This window comes from Bombina bombina, chromosome 1 (assembly GCF_027579735.1).
Source record: "Bombina bombina isolate aBomBom1 chromosome 1, aBomBom1.pri, whole genome shotgun sequence".
Classification (NCBI taxonomy): Eukaryota; Metazoa; Chordata; class Amphibia; order Anura; family Bombinatoridae; genus Bombina; species Bombina bombina.
The window spans coordinates 198,335,802-198,359,514 of NC_069499.1; the positions used below are offsets into that span (position 1 = coordinate 198,335,802).

At 42.2% G+C, this 23,713-nt stretch overlaps 1 protein-coding gene across 1 annotated transcript in view; it reads left to right on the forward strand.

The window, feature by feature from the left end:
* Positions 1-23,713, forward strand: part of MGA (MAX dimerization protein MGA) — a 1,137,718-nt gene that overhangs the window by 1,011,421 nt on the left and 102,584 nt on the right. Inside the window, exon 23 of the mRNA XM_053697822.1 lies at positions 7,881-8,048. Coding sequence (XP_053553797.1) covers positions 7,881-8,048 — 168 coding nt within the window. The remainder of the gene's footprint in view (positions 1-7,880; positions 8,049-23,713) is intronic.

Genomic DNA, 23,713 nt, shown 5'->3' on the forward strand with positions numbered 1-23,713 from the left:
AGCGGGTGGCGGACATTGTTAATAAAGAATGGGAAAGGCCCGGTATTCCTTTCGTCCCTCCCCCCATATTTAAAATATTGTTTCCTATGGTCGACCCCAGAAAGGACTTATGGCAGACAGTCCCCAAGGTCGAGGGAGCGGTTTCCACTGTAAACAAACGCACCACTATACCCATAGAGGATAGTTGTGCTTTCAAAGATCCTATGGATAAAAAATTAGAAGGTTTGCTTAAAAAGATGTTTGTTCAGCAGGGTTACCTTCTACAACCAATTTCATGCATTGTCCCTGTCGCTACAGCCGCATGTTTCTGGTTCGATGAGCTAATAAAGGCGGTCGATAGTGATTCTCCTCCTTATGAGGAGATTATGGACAGAATCAATGCTCTCAAATTGGCTAATTCTTTCACCCTAGACGCCACTTTGCAATTGGCGAGGTTAGCGGCTAAGAATTCTGGGTTTGCTATTGTGGCGCGCAGAGCGCTTTGGTTAAAATCTTGGTCGGCTGCTGCATCTTCCAAGAACAAGCTACTTAACATTCCTTTCAAGGGGAAAACGCTGTTTGGCCCCGACTTGAAAGAGATTATCTCTGATATCACTGGGGGTAAGGGCCACGCCCTTCCTCAGGATCGGCCTTTCAAGGCAAAAAATAAACCTAATTTTCGTCCCTTTCGTAGAAACGGACCAGCCCAAAGTGCTACGTCCTCTAAGCAAGAGGGTAATACTTCTCAAGCCAAGCCAGCTTGGAGACCAATGCATGGCTGGAACAAGGGAAAGCAGGCCAAGAAACCTGCCACTGCTACCAAGACAGCATGAAATGTTGGCCCCCGATCCGGGATCGGATCTGGTGGGGGGCAGACTCTCTCTCTTCGCTCAGGCTTGGGCAAGAGATGTTCTGGATCCTTGGGCGCTAGAAATAGTCTCCCAAGGTTATCTTCTGGAATTCAAGGGACTTCCCCCGAGGGGGAGATTCCACAGGTCTCAGTTGTCTTCAGACCACATGAAAAGACAGGCATTCTTACATTGTGTAGAAGACCTGTTAAAAATGGGAGTGATTCATCCTGTTCCATTAAGAGAACAAGGGATGGGGTTCTACTCCATTCTGTTCATAGTTCCCAAAAAAGAGGGAACGTTCAGACCAATCTTAGATCTCAAGATCTTAAACAAGTTTCTCAAGGTTCCATCGTTCAAGATGGAAACCATTCGAACTATTCTTCCTTCCGTCCAGGAAGGTCAATTCATTACCACGGTGGATTTAAAGGATGCGTATCTACATATTCCTATCCACAAGGAACATTATCGGTTCCTAAGGTTCGCATTCCTGGACAAGCATTACCAGTTCGTGGCGCTTCCTTTCGGATTAGCCACTGCTCCAAGGATTTTCACAAAGGTACTAGGGTCCCTTCTAGCTGTGCTAAGACCAAGGGGCATTGCTGTAGTACCTTACTTGGACGACATCCTGATTCAAGCGTCGTCCCTTCCTCAAGCAAAGGCTCACACGGACATTGTCCTGGCCTTTCTCAGATGAACGTGGAAAAGAGTTCTCTATCTCCGTCAACAAGGGTTCCCTTCTTGGGAACAATAATAGACTCCTTAGAAATGAGGATTTTTCTGACAGAGGCCAGAAAAACAAAACTTCTAGACTCTTGTCGGATACTTCATTCTGTTCCTCTTCCTTCCATAGCTCAGTGCATGGAAGTAATCGGGTTGATGGTAGCGGCAATGGACATAGTTCCTTTTGCGCGCATTCATCTAAGACCATTACAACTGTGCATGCTCAGTCAGTGGAATGGGGACTATACAGACTTGTCTCCGAAGATACAAGTAAATCAGAGGACCAGAGACTCACTCCGTTGGTGGCTGTCCCTGGACAACCTTAGTCACAAGGGATGACATTCCGCAGACCAGAGTGGGTCATTGTCACGACCGACGCCAGTCTGATGGGCTGGGGCGCGGTCTGGGGATCCCTGAAAGCTCAGGGTCTTTGGTCTCGGGAAGAATCTCTTCTACCGATAAATACTCTGGAACTGAGAGCGATATTCAATGCTCTCAAGGCTTGGCCTCAGCTAGCGAGGGCCAAGTTCATACGGTTTCAATCAGACAACATGACAACTGTTGCGTACATCAACCATCAGGGGGGAACAAGGAGTTCCCTAGCGATGGAAGAAGTGACCAGAATCATTCTATGGGCGGAGTCTCACTCCTGCCACCTGTCTGCTATCCACATCCCAGGAGTGGAATATTGGGAAGCGGATTTTCTGAGTCGTCAGACATTGCATCCGGGGGAGTGGGAACTCCATCCGGAAATCTTTGCCCAAGTCACTCAGCTGTGGGGCATTCCAGACATGGATCTGATGGCCTCTCGTCAGAACTTCAAAGTTCCTTGCTACGGGTCCAGATCCAGGGATCCCAAGGCGGCTCTAGTGGATGCACTAGTAGCACCTTGGACCTTCAAACTAGCTTATGTGTTCCCGCCGTTTCCTCTCATCCCCAGGCTGGTAGCCAGGATCAATCAGGAGAGGGCGTCGGTGATCTTGATAGCTCCTGCGTGGCCACGCAGGACTTGGTATGCAGATCTGGTGAATATGTCATCGGCTCCACCTTGGAAGCTACCTTTGAGACGAGACCTGCTTGTTCAGGGTCCGTTCGAACATCCGAATCTGGTTTCACTCCAGCTGACTGCTTGGAGATTGAACGCTTGATCTTATCGAAGCAAGGATTCTCAGATTCCGTTATCGATACTCTTGTCCAGGCCAGAAAGCCTGTAACTAGAAAGATTTACCACAAAATTATGGAAAAAATATATCTGTTGGTGTGAATCTAAAGGATTCCCTTGGGACAAGGTTAAGATTCCTAAGATTCTATCCTTCCTTCAAGAAGGATTGGAAAAAGGATTATCTGCAAGTTCCCTGAAGGGACAGATTTCTGCCTTGTCTGTGTTACTTCACAAAAAGCTGGCAGCTGTGCCAGATGTTCAAGCCTTTGTTCAGGCTCTGGTTAGAATTAAGCCTGTTTACAAACCTTTGACTCCTCCTTGGAGTCTCAATTTAGTTCTTTCAGTTCTTCAGGGGGTTCCATTTGAACCCTTACATTCCGTTGATATTAAGTTATTATCTGGGAAAGTTTTGTTTTTAGTTGCAATTTCTTCTGCTAGAAGAGTTTCAGAATTATCTGCTCTGCAGTGTTCTCCTCCTTATCTGGTGTTCCATGCAGATAAGGTGGTTTTACGTACTAAACCTGGTTTTCTTCCAAAAGTTGTTTCTAACAAAAACATTAACCAGGAGCTTATCGTACCTTCTCTGTGTCCGAAACCAGTTTCAAAGAAGGAACGTTTGTTGCACAATTTGGATGTTGTTCGCGCTCTAAAATTCTATTTAGATGCTACAAAGGATTTTAGACAAACATCTTCCTTGTTTGTTGTTTATTCCGGTAAAAGGAGAGGTCAAAAAGCAACTTCTACCTCTCTCTCTTTTTGGATTAAAAGCATCATCAGATTGGCTTACGAGACTGCCGGACGGCAGCCTCCCGAAAGAATCACAGCTCATTCCACTAGGGCTGTGGCTTCCACATGGGCCTTCAAGAACGAGGCTTCTGATGATCAGATATGTGGGGCAGCGACTTGGTCTTCACTGCACACTTTTACCAAATTTTACAAGTTTGATACTTTTGCTTCTTCTGAGGCTATTTTTGGGAGAAAGGTTTTGCAAGCCGTGGTGCCTTCCATTTAGGTGACCTGATTTGCTCCCTCCCTTCATCCGTGTCCTAAAGCTTTGGTATTGGTTCCCACAAGTAAGGATGACGCCGTGGACCGGACACACCTATGTTGGAGAAAACAGAATTTATGTTTACCTGATAAATTACTTTCTCCAACGGTGTGTCCGGTCCACGGCCCGCCCTGGTTTTTTTAATCAGGTCTGATAATTTATTTTCTTTAACTACAGTCACCACGGTACCATATGGTTTCTCCTATGCAAATATTCCTCCTTAACGTCGGTCGAATGACTGGGGTAGGCGGAGCCTAGGAGGGATCATGTGACCAGCTTTGCTGGGCTCTTTGCCATTTCCTGTTGGGGAAGAGAATATCCCACAAGTAAGGATGACGCCGTGGACCGGACACACCGTTGGAGAAAGTAATTTATCAGGTAAACATAAATTCTGTTTTTATTTAAAAATAACTTGCAGAAAATTTTTCATTAAAAAAATCTCATTGCAGGAAGGGGAGAAAAGTTCTGCCACAGGAAGCTTACCTGATAAATGTATTTCTTTCCAGATATGGTGAGTCCACGGCCCCACCCTTTATTTTAAGACAGTTGGTTTTTTTACTATAACCTCAGGCACCTCTACACCTTGTGTTACTCCTTTTTCTCCATTTCCCTTTGGTCGAATGACTGGGGGTTGTGGGTAAGGGAGTGATACTTAGAAGTTTAACTGTGGTGCTCTTTGCCTCCTCCTGCTGGCCAGGAGTTATATTACCAACAGTAATTACTCAAGCCGTGGACTCACCATATCTGGATAGAAATAAATGTATCTATCAGGTAAGCATAAATTTAGTTTTTTATGCAAATACAGAAGAATTAAAGGGACATATAACATGCTTACTACCTACCATGCTTTTGTTTTTTCTCCTGCACTCACAGCTCTCTTTATAGCCGTTCTCTTATTTTAACCTATAACAGATGCTAGTTGGTAAAGCTGCATCTTTATACTGGGCACTGACATCTTGGTGTGCACGTATTGTTGCATTCTTTTATATTTAATATTTTTATTGAGGTTTACAAACAATATAATCATATACATACAATGCGAGAGATAACATATTGCTAGCTGTTACAGTGCAATAATATCTTAACAATAAAAACAAAAAGCATTAGAATAGCATAAATGTTGCAGTATGTATTGGAGATAGAACCTCATTTTTCAAAAGCTCAAATTCAGCTCATAATAATATATATATATATATATATATATATAAAAAGTGACAAAAAATCTTGTTGAGCTTGGGGAGTAGGATAGGGTCAATTTTATGTTGTTCTACAAAATATTCTTATAAGAAAGGGAGTTGGGGTGCGGTATATGTGAGACAAACTGCTTATTTAACCCTCCTGGTATAGGAGGTTTATTATGAATAGCAGGCTAAACAGTGTACAAAAAACATAGATAACATAGTGTCAAGGAGTCTGTGATATCTGGTCATTGTATCTTCCTCCTAGCAAGTGTAGTCTAGGGTTACAGGCCCATAGGGGCCGTTCACAGCTAATATAGAATGAGTGCTAAGGTTGCCAATAGCATGGAGTTGAGAGTTGAAGGAACTGTGGCAGCTAGTTATATTACCTCACATGCAAGCTCATACTATAATATACTATACTATACTAGGCCTGTGAGAACTGCAGAAAGCTATATATTCTGTGATCTAAACATAATGCCACAAGAAGACCTCATTAATGCTATATCTACTTCACAGCAGGTTGACGCCAGATATATATGTATATAGGAGCCATTTAGAGCTGGCATAGTGATAAAGCCGTCAATAGTGTGGGGTGGATAAGAACTGTGGGGGCTAGTTATATTTCCTAACAGCTTGGCTCATACTAAACTAGTTCTGTAACAACAACAGCACTCCATATACTCAATGACCTAGACATGATACCATAAGGGAATCTCATTAATACTGAATCGTTAAGCTGGTATAATGCAAGTGCTGAATCTGCCAATAGTATGGAGTTGAAAATAAGAAACAAAAATGCTTAAACATGGTTGGGTCCCAAAGATTTCTATAGGAATAAGGAGCTGAGATAACTAATGACATTACTTGATAGGTGGGATCATATTATACTAAATCCGGAATAATAGCTGTAGGCTATATACGTGGTGAGCTGCACATAAAATCATAAAGGGACCGTATTAATATTTAACTGAAACTAAAGCACTACTAATTTAAGTTACAAAAATTTCTCAGCATGCCACACTACCTCGGCCGCTGGCAGTGCGGAAGGATGCCAAATCATGTCAACCCAAGTATAGTAATGCTAAAACTTGTGATCCCACAGTTGTCAGCCTCTTAAAACATAAGTCATACTCATCCAAGGATAGGAATAACTAGTGAGATATATGAAGACCCTCTTAACACTAACATAAGTGCTACAACAATTCAGGGTCGTGTATTATGTATGATCTAAGCAACATAGATATATGTATCTCTGTATACCTAAGCCTTATTGGAAAATGAGGTGAATCATATTGATCCACAGTCAACCTCCAAGGGACATCTAACAAAGCAAGAAACAAAGTAAACATAAAACCACATTATCCATAACTTAATATTGTACATTGAACTGGTATGTATGAACAGTTGAGGAATATATGGGGCAAGGTGTAGCTATATTATAACAGAGAAACATTAAGCATAACAAATCAGAAATCTCAATCCATAATAAGCCAAAAATAGTTACTCGCGTCCATCTTGTCTTAAGCCGGGTTACTTAACCTCTGTGTCCATTATTAGTTTTAGCTGATACCCAGCCTTATGTAGTTAAATAATGTCCAGCTGAGTAAGCAAACTTGTCACAGCACTGAAGCAGGCATACTGTGAAGGATCACCTTCATAATCAAGCTCTCCTGGGGTGATAGAGTTCTCAAGCTGCAGATCAAGGACGGATCTCCCCCGAACCAGACCAGACATGTTACGGTCGGAAAGAAAAGTTACCAAATCATCATGCTTTCCACAGTCCTGGTGTGTATCTGGGTACTTTGTGGTAAAGGTCAAAGTCTCCATTGTGTTAGACAGACCGGCCGTTTTAGTTTCTATGCCAGCAGGACCAGGCGTAGGCCGCTGTGACGCAGCAATCCCACAGGCCTTAAAACAGTCAGTAGGAAGACAGCCATTCTCCACCGGCAGCCCCGGGCAAGGAGAGCTCTCATCTGACTCGAGGTAATGCTCAGGAAACTCCAGGTAGGGAGCGCCACACTGGGCCGTAACAGCCGAGATTAGTGAGCAAAGATCCTTCAGCAGCTGGTCAAAGCTTTGTGCGATCGCGGTGCGTATAGTGCGCTCCCATGCATCTACGGCTATTAGAGCCTCCATGGTGTGTTCCAAAGTACCCTCCAATCTTCCCCACAAATAATAGCTGCAGTGTAAGTCGTTTTCCAAATAGCCCCCAAATGAAGCTCCAACTCCGATCAGCTTCGACCTGCTGTTTAGAACTGCTGACCCCGGAAAACCGGGGGAGGGGGGGGGTTGTAGATGTTTCTTCCTTTTAAGCCGCCATAATTGAAACGCTCCTCTTAGGGATAATGTTGGTAGTAGTAGGAACGGTGGTATTATTTAGTAGCAATCGATCCAGCTAAGTGTTCTCCACCAGTAGATGCTATTGTGGTAAGGATATGTAGATATATATACCGGTAAACAACCAATTTTCTCAAGTTTGTGAGGAGCCTCTCTGATTGGGACTGATCATGGCGGTAGCTAGGACACGTCCCCCGTATTGTTGCATTCTTTAACAGCAGCAGTGCACTTTTACTGATCAGATATTGTTGACTTTTTAACAGCTGTACTTTTCACTATAAATTAGCTTGCACAATAGAAAGAAGAAGAGTTACATTGTCTCAAGATAAAATTTCCATTTCCAAATATGTTTGAGGGGCCTCGTCGTACTGACGTGGCTTCTTAGATAATCTCATCTAAGTGGGAGATTTAGATCATTGAGCCCTATGTCTGAGCTATTCTTGTATTACTGTATTAGTGTTTTCTTTCATCAGATGGTGAAAGTCCACAAGTCATCATATTGCAATAAATTAATTTATCATGTAAGCATACATTTTGTTTTTCTCAAGTATTTCTCTATAAACTATTGTTTTTATAGCAGTGGTATTTTATTCTGCTTTCAGCACCAACACCTCAACCCGTTGTCTCTCTCTCTGCTTCTAACTTGGAAATGACAGCTCAAGGATCACTGGTTACAGTTGAAAATCCGATCATATCAGAACAGGTGGAAGGAGTGACCCCCACAGTGCTTAAGACTGAAATCAACCCAGAAGCCAGAAATGTGCAACAAGGTGATTGATTGTATTATTGACTCTCTTTATATTATAAACTACTAAAATCGTTACTAATCCCCATGCTATTGTTTTTCTTCTTGTGTCTGCAGATCTCGTTTACCTTCTTCTATTTTAATAACTTAAAGGTGCCAGTTTCTGAAGCTCTGCCTCTTCATACTGAATGCCACCATTTAGGAGCACACATATTGACAGAAGTGGTGCACACTCACAGATCAGTGATGTTGCTGGCATTTTAAAAGCTGTATCATTTGTTTGGGTTGAGAGCTTTACATCTTTGCGTTTTTTTACACAGTTTTAAAGTTACAAGAAATATTTAAAATTAAAGAGTACTCAGGAATAATATGTAGCAATGCAGCAAACCTGAGAATGCGGTTGTTTAAATGCCAGCATCCTTGCTGATTTGTCAATGTGTCAAAGGGTGTAAAAGTACCTGAGCTCCAAGATGTCAGTGCCCAGTATGAAGAGGTGTAGTTTCAGCACCTTTAAGGTCTTTAAAAAGGAGAACTTCTTTCAAGAAGAAAAACAAAAGCTTAGAGAGTAGTAAACATTCTTTTGTAGTTGTGCCCATCAGTTTAATGTACCCTTAACCCTTAACTCTTTCTTTTTCTGTGAGCTACAGACACAAAATATACCCCCACCCCCACCCCCAGCATTTTATGCAAAAAATAACGGCACTCATAGTTTTGTCACGTAGAGCTCTTTGGTTGAAATCCTGGTCAGCTTACATTTACCTAAATTACAAGTTTGCGGTATGGTGCAGTACGGCTATACCGCTGAAAAATGTACCTTTGCGTGCGGAATATGCAGGTCTCTCGTATTACAAGTCACTGCGGTACAGCTATACCGCAAGCTTTTTAGCCTTTACAGAAATCTCCATTCCGGACTAAAAAAATGGCTTTCCTGTGCGAGATTTTCATAGCACCTGTATTACAGGTAGTGCAGTCCGGCTAAAGTCTATACCGCCGCAATCCATTCCGCTATCTGAGACCAGTAGTTAGTTTACTTTGTAACATTTTTGTTTTGCAAAATCCATAACACCCATAAACTTCATATTAACCCCTAAACCGCCATGCCCCCGCATCGCAAATACTATATTACACCTATTAACCCCTAATCCGACGCCCACCCAAATCGCCAACACTAAACAAACATATTAACGCCTAAAGCGCTGACCCCCCCCCCACATTGCAACTATTATAATAAACCTATTAACCCCTAATCCGCCGGCCCCCCACATCGCTAATACTAAACTAAACATATTAATCCCTAAACCGCCGGCCCCCCACATTGCATATCACTAAATTAAACTATTAACCCCTAAACCTAACACCCCCTAGCTTTAAATTAAATTTACAATATAACTATCTTAAAATAAATAAAAACTTACCTGTGAAATAAAAAAAAATAAGATTAAACTATAAATAAACCTAACATAACTATTTTAAGAAAATAAAATAAACGAAAAATAAAAAACCTAAATTACAAATTTAAAAAACCTAACACTACAAAATAATTTTAAAAAAATCTTTTAACATTAGCAAAAAAAATACACTAAAATTACAAAAATTAACAAAAAATCTAACATTACTAAGAATAACAAACACTAAAATTAACAAAAAAAAAGCACTAGGCCCTTATAAGGTCTATTGTTAGTTTGTTAGGTTAGGGGGTGTTTTTATTTTGGGGTGTTTTTATAGGGCTATTAGATTAGGTTTTATTTTTATTATTTTGGATAATTTAGTTTATTTTTTTTGTAATCTAAGTGTTTTTTTTATTTTTCATAATGTTAGTGTTTGTTATTTTTAGTAATGTTAGGTTTTTTGTTATTTTTGGTAATGTTAGTTTTTTTGGTAATTTTAGTGTATTTTTTTGTAATGTTAGTTTTTTTTTAATTTTCCTACCATAAGGCAGAGAGATGCCTGTTTATATTAAAAACGCTTGTTTTCTTTCTAATGACACTGTGAGTCCACAGATCATCATCAATTACTGTTGGGAATATCACTCCTGGCCAGCAGGAAGAGGCAAAGAGCACCACAGCAGAGCTGTTAAATATCACTTCCCTTCCCACCAACCCCAGTAATTCTCTTTGCCTCTAGTGCAAGGAGGAGGTGAAGTAATGTCAGGGCAGGATTGCTCTGATCTTCCATCACAGTTTGGGTATAGCTGTTCTACATGTTAGTCTCTTCAGCAGGGCTGTGGTAGCTTTAAAGCAGTTAGGAACTTGTAAAGTGGGCTTTGCTGCGTTGTCCTAACATGTTGCTGCACTGGTATAGAAAGCCTGAGTAAGTTTACTCTGTCTTTCTCTTTACACAGGTCTCTGTGAGGAGTGGCATCCTCTCATACTTTGTGAGTCGTCTGACTGCCGGACAGCTAGAATGCGGGTAAGTGCCTTTGTTCTTCTGGGGCTAGAAGGCTGGCACTGAAGGGGTTAAGGACCCTCTGTAACTTGGAGACTAGGGGTTAATTTCCTTCATAGTAAGGAAGGGGTTAATCAACTTGGGGTTTAAGATTAATTTTAGTCTGTAATCTGTATTTGATCAGCTTCCTCTGGTTATGATACTGAGAACAGAGCGCATAGGGCGCCAATTCTAAAGAGCTGCATTGCTGAGAACATACATTGCTTTATGAGGAGCAATTTCTCTGAGGTATTCCTTTCCGTTTCTTTAGGAAGCGGTGCGATGCCTTTTTATTACTGTTATTTATTTCTGTACCCGGCACAATTTGTACTAATATTTAGGCTGTTGTATGCCTTTTGTTCGTCGGGATGAAGCTCGATATATTGCACGTCTTAACTCCTTGCCGTCTTCGTGGTCCCGCCTCCTTTTCGGGTAGGAGAAGCGCCATTTTGGATTGCAGTTCGATGACTCCACCTCATTCCCCGACCGAGAGCTGAGCGTCGTTTCTATCTAATCAGTCTTGAGAGTGGATAGTGTGGTGCGGCAGAGTGAAGCACGCAATATCAGGCTCTAAATTGTAATTATTCAGACGGAGCTTGTATTAAGTTACAGTCTGCCGGTTTAGACTTTAGAGCAATCTGTGTAAATAAGACGAGGGACAATATCTCCTTTAATATCTCCATTACTCTCAGGGATTCCAAGGGAAAAGAACTTTCCTTTAAATCCCTTCTTTGCTCTGGTGTGATAAAAAAAATGTTTTGCTTGTTACATAGACCACATTCATCTCTTAACTATATTAGAGTTCCTTCACATATGGATATATTATCATAATTTAAAAAAAAAAAAATGTTTTTTGCCATCAATGGAAAAGAGGTCTCTTCCTAAGTGTATTTATAATTCCAGCAAGTCTTTATAAATTTAAAGTGACAGGGTCATTTTAATTATTTTTAGATAATTATTTGCAAAATTTGTTTTAGCCTATTGTCTCCCTGGATGATGCTGTCTAGGCTAATGCCACAGCTTCTCCTCAAACATCCCAAGTCCTTTATTGCGTCACATGCAGTTTCTTGCAGTTCCTCTCTGTCTCCTGGAGGAGTTATTTGTTGCAGAATTGTCTTCCCAGGTGTCTTCTGGTATCTGTGGCATTATCTGCTTTCCCTATTTTAAAGGAAAATCTCTAGAGGAAATTTAATTAATCAGCTAGTACGGTTTCTGCTCCGCTCGCTACTATACATATTGCCTTCCTTATAGTCTAATAAGGAGGATAGTCGGTAGCATCTGAGGGTTAAATCTCTGATTCGGACAGTATAATTCCTTCATCTGGTGCTGAAGTAGTTCTCTTCAGATTCAAGCCTGTAGACCTTTGGGTATTTAACAGGGGTTGGCTTCTTGGTAGACTTCGTCTCTCCTGTCAACCCTCTAGTGTCTAGTAATTTGTATATATACTAGGATTCATTTGTAAAATTTCTTCTTTTCTATGCTAGGAGAATTTTCTCAAGTACGGGGGAAGTCAAGGAGTCCTTTTTCCCCATATCCTGTCTGTAATAAAATGTCTCCTCTAATTATCATGCCGCATGGTGCTTAAAGTAGTAGGGGCCTCTATTATTCTAAGATTAAGATTATGGCTCCTTTAAGGATGGAGACCTTTATGGACAAGTGAGGCATCCTCTGGTGCGACGTCTGGTCTGATTACACAGAAAGGCTATTAGGCCAGTTTTTTATTTCTGTTGCTAATTTTTCGTTTCTTCATTACTTCGAGAAATTCCCCCCCTTTGTCTTCCAAGCAGGAGTAGTTCAAGTCCTCTTGGATACCCTGTCAGTCTTGGATCAGAGGGAAGCAATTAAAGAAACCCACAGCTATCTCTCATTCAGCATGTTGGGTTTACCTCCGAGCCAGGATCGGATCCTTGGGGGGCAGTCTTTTTCAGCTTTTGTTCTGCCTGTATATGAAAGGTCCTATATCCCTAAAGGGCTTTTGATATAGTATTCCAGGGTTGCAAATTGGAATTCATCTCCTTCCTTCCAGGAGCTGGTTTCTCCCCTCAAGATTATCTGTAGTCCCTTCGTACATCAAAATCTAGATTCTCTGAGGCTGAGTGCGTGGAGATTAAATGCTTAGTCTTAGCCAAGAGAGGTTTCTCTGAGAGTGTTATTGACACTTTGATTCAAGCTTGTAAGCCGGTTACTCGACGCATCTACCATAAGGTGTGGCGGACTTATCTGCACTGGTGTGAAGAGTGTGGTTTTTCTTGGCATAAGGTTAAAGTGAAGGTAAAGTTTTGTTAACCAGCAATCATATTTATGATCCTTTTACTAAATCAAGAACAGTCGCTAGGTTTATTTTAAAAAAATAATTATTTATTTGGGTATTTTTCAAACTATATTTCTATTACCGTTCCCTGTTGATTCTCCTCCCATCCTCCATTTCCGGGTTTCTGTGACGTATAGAGCGGTCCCACCCGCTCTATATGTGTCTACTAAGCTCGTGCACATCGAGCATGGAACAATCGCGCATGCGCATCATTTTTTTACATTGATCTTTGAATTGATCATTGATTGTTTTAGACTTACCAATAAAAAAAGAGATGCTTGCAGTAATCGGAGCGCTACAAATGCTTCAAATTAGTTGCCGTCTGAGTTCCTATGCTGTACAAAATCTGCCCACAAACTCAAGTTTTTACTGCGCATGCGCAAAACGTGGACGCGCGCTTGGCAAATGCGAAGTAGAAGATGTCACGCATGCGCATCAAGAGCCATGTAATGATGACGTAAATTGACGGCCGCCTAACGGCCTAAGAATCAATTGGATGGCTCAACAACGTGATCGTTGTTTATAAAAAAAAAGAATTGCACGGGTTGATTTTCGGAAAGCCGAATACACGAAAATAATATCCGATATCTCAGGTAATCTAAAGATTTGTAAAAATTGATGAATGAAAGTTATATTTATTTCTCCAACATAGGTGTGTCCGGTCCACGGCGTCATCCTTACTTGTGGGATATTCTCCTCCCCAACAGGAAATGGCAAAGAGCCCAGCAAAGCTGGTCACATGATCCCTCCTAGGCTCCGCCTACCCCAGTCATTCTCTTTGCCGTTGTACAGGCAACATCTCCACGGAGATGGCTTAGAGTTTTTTAGTGTTTAACTGTAGTTTTTCATTATTCAATCAAGAGTTTGTTATTTTCAAATAGTGCTGGTACGTACTATTTACTCAGAAACAGAAAAGAGATGAAGAATTCTGTTTGTATGAGGAAAATGATTTTAGCAACCGTAACTAAAATCCATGGCTGTTCCACACAGGACTGTTGAGAGCATTAACTTCAGTTGGGGGAACAGTTTGCAGTCCTTGCTGCTTGAGGTATGACACATTCTAACAAGACGATGTAATGCTGGAAGCTGTCATTTTCCCTATGGGATCCGGTAAGCCATGTTTATTACGATTGTAAATAAGGGCTTCACAAGGGCTTATTTAGACTGTAGACATTTTTTGGGCTAAATCGATTGATATTAACACTTATTTAGCCTTGAGGAATCATTTATTCTGGGTATTTTGATATAATAATATCGGCAGGCACTGTTTTAGACACCTTATTCTTTAGGGGCTTTCCCAAAGCATAGGCAGAGTCTCATTTTCGCGCCGGTGTTGCGCACTTGTTTTTGAGAGGCATGGCATGCAGTCGCATGTGAGAGGAGCTCTGATACTTATAAAAGACTTCTGAAGGCATCATTTGGTATCGTATTCCCCTTGGGTTTGGTTGGGTCTCAGCAAAGCAGATACCAGGGACTGTAAAGGGGTTAAAGCTTAAAACGGCTCCGGTTCCGTTATTTTAAGGGTTAAAGCTTCCAAAATTGGTGTGCAATATTTTCAAGGCTTTAAGACACTGTGGTGAAAGTTTGGTGAATTTTGAACAATTCCTTCATGTTTTTTTCGCAATTCAATGCTCTCAAGGCTTGGCCTCAGCTAGCGAGGACCAAGTTCATACGATTTCAATCAGACAACATGACGACTGTTGCGTACATCAACCATCAGGGGGGAACAAGGAGTTCCCTAGCGATGGAAGAAGTGACCAAGATCATTCTATGGGCGGAGTCTCACTCCTGCCACCTGTCTGCTATCCACATCCCGGGAGTGGAAAATTGGGAAGCGGATTTTCTGAGTCGTCAGACATTGCATCCGGGGGAGTGGGAACTCCATCCGGAAATCTTTGCCCAAGTCACTCAACTTTGGGGCATTCCAGACATGGATCTGATGGCCTCTCGTCAGAACTTCAAAGTTCCTTGCTACGGGTCCAGATCCAGGGATCCCAAGGCGGCTCTAGTGGATGCACTAGTAGCACCTTGGACCTTCAAACTAGCTTATGTGTTCCCGCCGTTTCCTCTCATCCCCAGGCTGGTAGCCAGGATCAATCAGGAGAGGGCGTCGGTGATCTTGATAGCTCCTGCGTGGCCACGCAGGACTTGGTATGCAGATCTGGTGAATATGTCATCGGCTCCACCTTGGAAGCTACCTTTGAGACGAGACCTTCTTGTTCAGGGTCCGTTCGAACATCCGAATCTGGTTTCACTCCAGCTGACTGCTTGGAGATTGAACGCTTGATTTTATCGAAGCGAGGTTTCTCAGATTCTGTTATCGATACTCTTGTTCAGGCCAGAAAGCCTGTAACTAGAAAGATTTACCACAAAATTTGGAAAAAATATATCTGTTGGTGTGAATCTAAAGGATTCCCTTGGGACAAGGTTAAGATTCCTAGGATTCTATCCTTCCTTCAAGAAGGATTGGAAAAAGGATTATCGGCAAGTTCCCTGAAGGGACAGATTTCTGCCTTGTCGGTGTTACTTCACAAAAAACTGGCAGCTGTGCCAGATGTTCAAGCCTTTGTTCAGGCTCTGGTTAGAATCAAGCCTGTTTACAAACCTTTGACTCCTCCTTGGAGTCTCAATTTAGTTCTTTCAGTTCTTCAGGGGGTTCCGTTTGAACCCTTACATTCCGTTGATATTAAGTTATTATCTTGGAAAGTTTTGTTTTTAGTTGCAATTTCTTCTGCTAGAAGAGTTTCAGAATTATCTGCTCTGCAGTGTTCTCCTCCTTATCTGGTGTTCCATGCAGATAAGGTGGTTTTACGTACTAAACCTGGTTTTCTTCCAAAAGTTGTTTCTAACAAAAACATTAACCAGGAGATTATCGTACCTTCTCTGTGTCCGAAACCAGTTTCAAAGAAGGAACGCTTGTTGCACAATTTGGATGTTGTTCGCGCTCTAAAATTCTATTTAGATGCTACAAAGGATTTTAGACAAACATCTTCCCTGTTTGTTGTTTATTCAGGTAAAAGGAGAGGTCAAAAAGCAACTTCTACCTCTCTCTCTTTTTGGATTAAAAGCATCATCAGATTGGCTTACGAGACTGCCGGACGGCAGCCTCCCGAAAGAATCACGGCTCATTCCACTAGGGCTGTGGCTTCCACATGGGCCTTCAAGAACGAGGCTTCTGTTGATCAGATATGTAGGGCAGCGACTTGGTCTTCACTGCACACTTTTACCAAATTTTACAAGTTTGATACTTTTGCTTCTTCTGAGGCTATTTTTGGGAGAAAGGTTTTGCAAGCCGTGGTGCCTTCCATTTAGGTGACCTGATTTGCTCCCTCCCTTCATCCGTGTCCTAAAGCTTTGGTATTGGTTCCCACAAGTAAGGATGACGCCGTGGACCGGACACACCTATGTTGGAGAAAACAGAATTTATGTTTACCTGATAAATTTCTTTCTCCAACGGTGTGTCCGGTCCACGGCCCGCCCTGGTTTTTTAATCAGGTCTGATAATTTATTTTCTTTAACTACAGTCACCACGGTACCATATGGTTTCTCCTATGCTATTATTCCTCCTTAACGTCGGTCGAATGACTGGGGTAGGCGGAGCCTAGGAGGGATCATGTGACCAGCTTTGCTGGGCTCTTTGCCATTTCCTGTTGGGGAGGAGAATATCCCACAAGTAAGGATGACGCCGTGGACCGGACACACCGTTGGAGAAAGAAATTTATCAGGTAAACATAAATTCTGTTTTTGCTTGATAACAGTAATTATGTAGAATAGAGCCTTTCACTTTACCTTCACTTTAAGATTGCCAGAATTGTATCCTTTTTCCAGGATGGACTGGAGAAAGGTCTATCTGCTAGTTCCCTGAAGGGACAGCTATCGGCCCTGTCGATGTTGCTGCACAAGACATTAGCTGAGCTTCTGGATGTGCAGTCCTTTGTTAAGGCCCTGACTAGGATCAGGCGCCTGTGTTTAAAAGGGTGGCTCAGCCTTTGAGTCTGAACCTTGTTCTTCGTGTCTTGCAGCCGGCTCCGTTTGAGCCAATGCATACTGTTAACATTAAACAATTATCCTGGAAGGTTCTGTTTCTGTTGGCTATTGTCTCTGCTCACAGGGTCTCTAAGATTTCTGTCTTACAGTGTGATCCCCTGTACCTTGTTTTTCACGCCGATAAGGCGGTTTTAAGTACTAAGTTAGATTTCCTTCCTAAGGTGGTGTCAGATCAGAACATTAATCAAGAGATTGTTGTTCCTTCCTTGTGTCCCAATCCGTCCTCGGTGAAGGAGCGTTTGCTTCACAATCTAGATGTGGTTCGGGCCTTGAAATTTTACCTTCAGGCTACTAAGGAATTCAGACAATCTTCATCTTTGTTTGTCATCTATGAAGGTAATGGTAGGGGTCAAAAGGCTACTACATCTTCCTTGTCTTTCTGGTTGAGGAGAGTCATCCGCCTAGCTTATGAGACAGCAGGACAACAGCCTCCTAAGAGGCTTACAGCTCATTCCACTAGAGCAGTAGCTTTTTCTTGGGCTTTTAAGAATGAGGCCTCTATGGAGCAGATTTGTAGGGCGGCTGCCTGGTCCTCCTTACATACTTTTTCTAAATTTTACAAGTTTGATGTGTTTGCTTCGGTTGAAGCAGCTTTTGGGAGAGAGGTTTTGCAGGCTGGGGTGCCCTCAGATAAGGGGCCCCCTTCTTTTTGTTCTCTCCCGTTATTCCTTCATTGTCCTCTGGAGCTTGGGTATGGTTTTCCCAACAGTAAGGAATGAAGTCGTGGACTCTCCCTGCCTTATGGAAAGAAAACAAAATGTATGCTTACGAGATAAATTCCTTTCTTTCCTGGCAGGGAGAGTCCACGACCCCATCCTGTAAGATATTTTGTTTGGGCGGCTCCCGTTTTATACTTTTTTCTGGCACCTTTATACCCTAATGTTTCTCCTACATTTCCTTGTTCCCTCGGCCGAATGATTGGGAGGGTAGGGGAAGTAGGAAGGATATTTAAGCCTGTGGCTGTGGTGTCTTTGCCTCCTCCTGGTGGCCAGGTGTTGTATTTCCCCAGTAAGAAATGGACTCTCCCTGCCAGGAAAGAAAGGAATTTATCTGGTAAGCATAAATTTTCTTTTTCTGGTTCCAGAAAAGGGCAGAAAGCCTCTGCCATTTCTTTGTCTTCTTGGTTGAGACTTCTGATCCATAAAGCTTTTTCTTTCATATAGGTGGTGAGAGTCCACGATCCGTTACATATGTTATATACATTCCTACCACTAGGAGGAGGCAAAGTTTCCAAACCCCAAGAGCCCTATAAAAAACCCTCACACACACCTTGGGTTTTTTTTTGCCTCCGTTGGAGGTGGTTGAAGCATGAAGATGTGCATGATTTCTTCTGTGAAAGGGGCTTTTCAGTCTATATTGAAGCTTGGTTTCCCTTCAGAGTACATTGCTTGTCAGAGGGATGTATTTGGAGTATGGTTTGTGATACGATGGTTTCGCCTCAACGGAAAAACCTTCATAAGCCCTCTGAAAATTTGGTTGCAGGGACTCTTCTTCTGCCTCCCTTTTCAGATCTGCGTTATACTCCTATTCCATCTGATATGTTTCAGCCCCAAGGCAGAACACTGTGCAATTTGCGATCTCATCGCAGAAACTGTGCTATGTCTGCAGAAAGACCGGCTGTTGCAGTTGAAAAAAAAATAAACAAATTGCCTGCACTTTTAATTTCTACCTGCAGATGTCACTGTTCTGTTTATATATCAGTGTAAATATTTACTACGTTCTTCTCTGTTCAATTTCCTCCCCCTTCCTGAAATCCAGTGCGGTACAGGGTAACAGCACATTGCAGAAAAGGTAGGTCAGGGCTTAACAAATTTATTCTAGGAGCCAACCAATATACTTAGGAGCCAGATTTAGTTTTTTTTTTTTTCAAAATAAAGCTTTATTGGCGAAATGTGAAAAATACAGGGCATTAATATACATATTTTGCAAAGTCAGTTGTACACAATTTCAAATACCTGTACAGTTAAAGATTGTTTATATCATTTCGCAGATAGAAATTAGTTCAAATCAAACAGCATAAGAAGAAAAACTTCGTCAGATACTACAGAAATGTATACTGACCATATAACAGAAACATCAAACATCAGCTGCTTAGTGATACAAAATATAAATATGTAATAGGTATCGGAAAGAAGGGAAAGCGAGTACCTTGGGTACAGATCACATGGTGTTTGTCTCTTTTCAGCAGCTTAAACACATCTCACTGCTGCTTATAGTACTGTACTCTTTAGAAAAGTAGGTGTCTGGAAAAGGTAGATTAAGTGTGTTAGGGTTACAGGGTGTAAAGGTGAGGGAGGAAAGGGGGAGGGAAGGGAGGACACAACAAAACAAAAAAAAAAAAAAAGTTCAGAACATTGCAACACCTCATTAGTTCACAATCCTCTTCCCTCCCAGGTCATAAGCATCATCTCATGCGTACTTAGTTTTCCAATTTTAAGGTAGTGGTATCTTTCAAGTCTCAGCAGGTCTGCTACTTTAGCTTTCCACTCTTGAACATTGGGGGTGGTCTGTTTTTTCCAATACATGGGAATCAAGCTTTTTGCTCCATTGAGCATCACCAGGAGAAGCCTATACTTATCTTCCCTTGCAATCTTAGGTAGCTGATGATAAAGTAAATAACTTGGGTTGGGGGGGATGATCACTTCAAGGACCCTACTCATTTCGGCCATTACGTCGTTCCAATAAGGTGTTAGTAGGGGACAGGTCCACCAAATATGTAGTAGGGTGCCATTTTCTCCGCATCCTCTCCAGCATCCCCCATTTGTATGTGGATATATGTGTTTCAACCTTTGGGGGGTCAGGTACCACCTGCTCATCAATTTGTATTGCGTTTCTTGAACCCTAGCCGAGATTGAGGCTTTCTTCGTTTTGTCGAATATCTTGTTCCATTCCCTTGGTCCTATAACTAGGCCCAGCTCAGTTTGCCACGTCTGCGTAAAACCAGGAAGGTAGTCTTCACCACCTTGTTGTAGTAATCTATACATCTGAGAGATCAGATGAGACGGGGGTGTGGTCATTGTGCACAGAGTTTCAAAGTAAGTTCTGCGTCTCGTCAGATCTGACTTAGCTTTATGAGTGGTAAAGTAGTGCAAAGTCTGTGTCACTGTAAACCATGAGGTAAATACCTCTCTGTTCCACTCAACTAGTTCTTCTTGTGGCTTCAATTTATCCCGACTGAGTATATTGTATATTGCTGCTTCACTTAAACTATAAGTCTTATTCGGGGGATTGAGTCTGAACAGAAAATCCATCTCAGGATTTTCCCTGAGAGATGTAATCGGTGAGGGTAGTGTCGAGACATAGGCGGCTTTTTTAAGTAGTTTATCCCAGATCGAAAACACCTCCTCGATCATTGGGTAAAGGCTGATCACTGGGGGTCTGTCATTGGCAGAGGACCATGCGAGAGCACCCACATTGCTCCTCTTCAGAATTACACCGTCGATCTGTACCCATGCCTTTTGGGCCGAGTTGTGACACCACTCTACTAATCTCTGGAGAGAAATAGCTGTGTGGTACAATTTTAAATCTGGTATACCTAGTCCGCCTCTATTCCGAGGTAGGAAAATGGTTTTCCTGTTGATTCTCGGTTTCAGATCTCTCCAAATATAGGACTCTAGGGCAGACTGTATCTGATGAATAATGTGGGAGGCCATCGATAAAGGGATGGTTTGCATGACATATAGCACCCGTGGTAGCACATTCATCTTGACTACCCCGATGCGCCCCAACCAAGAGATGGTTTTATTTCGTCTCTGATGTTTTTATAGTTCATATCTACTATCTCTTTTATGTTTGGCGTTAGATGAATACCAAGATATTTCAGTTTGCCCTTCGCTATTTTTATCGGGCATGAGTCCTCCAACGCTTGAAAGTCGTTGTGTGGAATTGTGACGTTCATAATCTCAGATTTGGTAGGGTTCAGAAGGAAGTTTGATACTGTGCCAAAGAGTGTGAACTCTTCTAGAGCTGTCGTCAAAGATCCCTTTACATCCGATATCATGAGTAAGACATCGTCTGCGTACATGGCGAGCTTGTGTTCATCGCCTCCTACCATGATACCGTGTATGTTTGGGTTATCCCTGATCCTACTCGCCAAGACCTCAATTGTCAGCGCGAAAAGGAGAGGGGACAGGGGGCACCCCTGTCTAGTCCCGTTGCGAATTGTAAAGGCGCTAGAGAGCACTCCATTCACCCTGACTCTAGCGTTCGGAAACGAATATAAGGACATGATTCTGTTTATAAACTTGGAACCTAGGCCAAATTTCTCCAAAGTGTGTCGCATAAACACCCAGCTGACCCGGTCAAACGCTTTTTCTGCGTCTGTAGAGACCAGGGCCAGCGGGGTTGTGGTGTTATGGGCGTGTGTTATAATCTGGAGGACCTTAAGGGTATTGTCCCTTGCCTCACGTTTTGGAATAAAGCCCACTTGGTCAGTGGAGATCAGCTGCGGTAGGTATTTGTTGAGACGATTGGCTATAACTTTCGCCAGTATCTTGATATCTGAATTTAGTAATGAGATAGGGCGGAAGTTCTCTGGTCTATTGTCAGGTTTGTTGGGTTTAGGAATGACTGTGATATGCGCTTCGAGCATAGAATGGGGTAGAACCGGGGAGTCGGACAGTTGATTAAATAGAGTCAGCAGTTCTGGTGCTAATATATCACCGAATGTTTTATAGTACTTAGTACCAAATCCATCCGGGCCTGGGCTCTTTCCGGTTGCTAGGTCTTTTATGGCTTGTTTAACTTCTGACAGCGTGAACGGAGTCTCCAACGCTTCAGAATCCAGATCAGAGAGCTGAGGGATCTCCACTCCTTCTAGATATTCCAGAATCTGTTGCGATTCTCGTGAACGGAGGAGGGGCTCGTCTCCTACATTAGGTACTCTCTGTATGTTATATAGGCCGTCGTAATAAGATCCAAAGATCTCAGCGATTGACTTGCCATCTTCTTTCGATTCCCCATCTGGGTGAATCATACTATAAACATAGTGTTTGGTTTTTTTCCTCGCTATCGCTCTGGCCAGTAATCGTCCAGCTTTATCACCCTGTTCGTAGAACTGTTGCCTTAGAATTAAGGCCGCTTTTTGATAATCTGTTTGAAGGAACTTCATTATTTCCAACCTCTCCTGAGCTAAGGTCTTGGTTAGTGCAATATCAGTTGGCGTTCTTTTATGTGCTTGTTCGGCTATTTCTACTGCATCGAGCAATCTGCGATATTTCTCTCTCCTTCCCCTGACTAGTCTAGCCTTTTGTTTGAGAAAGAGGCCTCTGATTGTGCATTTATGGGCCTCCCAAACCACTGTGGTCTGGGAGTCCGAGTCTCTATGTATTTGGAAATATTCCTTTAGAGCCTCTTCGACTTCCAGTTTAAATACTGGATCTTCTAGGAGAAGGTCATCCATCTTCCAGATGTATGGTGTGGCCGGGACATTAGACCATAGCACGGTACAGGTGACCGGGGCATGATCTGACCATGTGATGGGAAGTATGTTACTACTGGTGGCGAGTGTGAGCCCTATAGTATCTGTAAACCAGTAATCTATTCTGGAGTATTTTCTATGAGGATGGGAATAAAATGAATAGTTCTTAGCAGAGGGGTGGTGTATCCGCCAAATGTCATGCAGTGCTGTGTCCTTAAGAGTGGTCACTAACCGTTTTAGCGATTTGTGGGGGACGCTGGAAAGTCCATCGGAGGTGTCAAGAGTTGGATCCAAGGAGATGTTTAAGTCTCCACCCAAGAATAGAATACCAGATTGGATCTCAAGTGTTTTGTGGATTACTTTCTGAAAGAAGACCTGCTGAGATTGATTCGGGCAGTAAACATTAACTAATGTTAGAGGTCGGTTATATAGTGAACCTGTGAGAATCAGGTATCTACCTTCCGGATCTCTGTATATTTGTGCAAGTTTGAAAGGTATGTCTGCACTGAAAAGGACACCAACCCCATTTTTTTTCTGGGGGCCTGAGGCAAAAAAGGCAAGCGGATATTGTCGGTTAAACCAACGGGGTTCATGCCCTACTGCAAAATGCGTTTCTTGTAGATAGATGATGTTACCACCCTGTCTATGTAGGTCTCTCATCACCATAGAGCGTTTAGCTGGGCTGTTCAGGCCTTTTGCATTTATAGAGATCAGTTCTATGGGGCGAGACACTATTCCTAATCGCTGGTCCGCCATTTTTCTAATTTTTCCAGGAGGGAAGAGTGGAGAGAAAAAAAAAAAAAAAAAAAAAAAAGGGGGGGGGGGAAGTAGGGGGGAGGGATAGGGGTGGGGTAAGGTAAAGAGAACAAGGGAGTAGAAGGAGAGTAATAGAAAATAGATGAAAGTTAGAAGGATGAAGACGTGCTGACAGGAGTCAACAGATAATGAGTTACGTCACTAGAAAAAGGGATAATAAGTGCATTTAATGATTGCATTTTCATGACCTACCCTCCGTATCTCTATGTGTGATCTCTTGTGTCAAGTCTCCTGTCAGATGTCAGGGGGGGACTTATTATGAGGTCAGTTTTCTATGTGTGGAAGCGGTACTTGTCCCTTCTGTAACTTGGTGATTTAGGTGACTGGTTTTTTTTTTTTTTTTTTTTTTTTTTTTTTTTTTTTTTTTTTTTTTGGTGTTCTCAATACCTGTGACCAACCATGTTGTCCTTGTCTAACTATGCGCTTGTTGGGTGTTTTCTGCTTCGAGTAGGCAAAAGTCGTCTATTAGGATTGATCGAAAGACATCTGAATAAAGGGAAGCCTACTTTCTGTAGTGCCTCTGCTCACCTCTGATTAATCGTAGGGGCTTGATAGCAATATTATTCTAGTATATCCTCTCTCTCTACTTAAGTCTATGAATTTTAGGGGTTTGAGGAACTTTTTCCCTTTTACTCGCAGCTCCTAATGATTATTTAGATAAGCATGATTATTA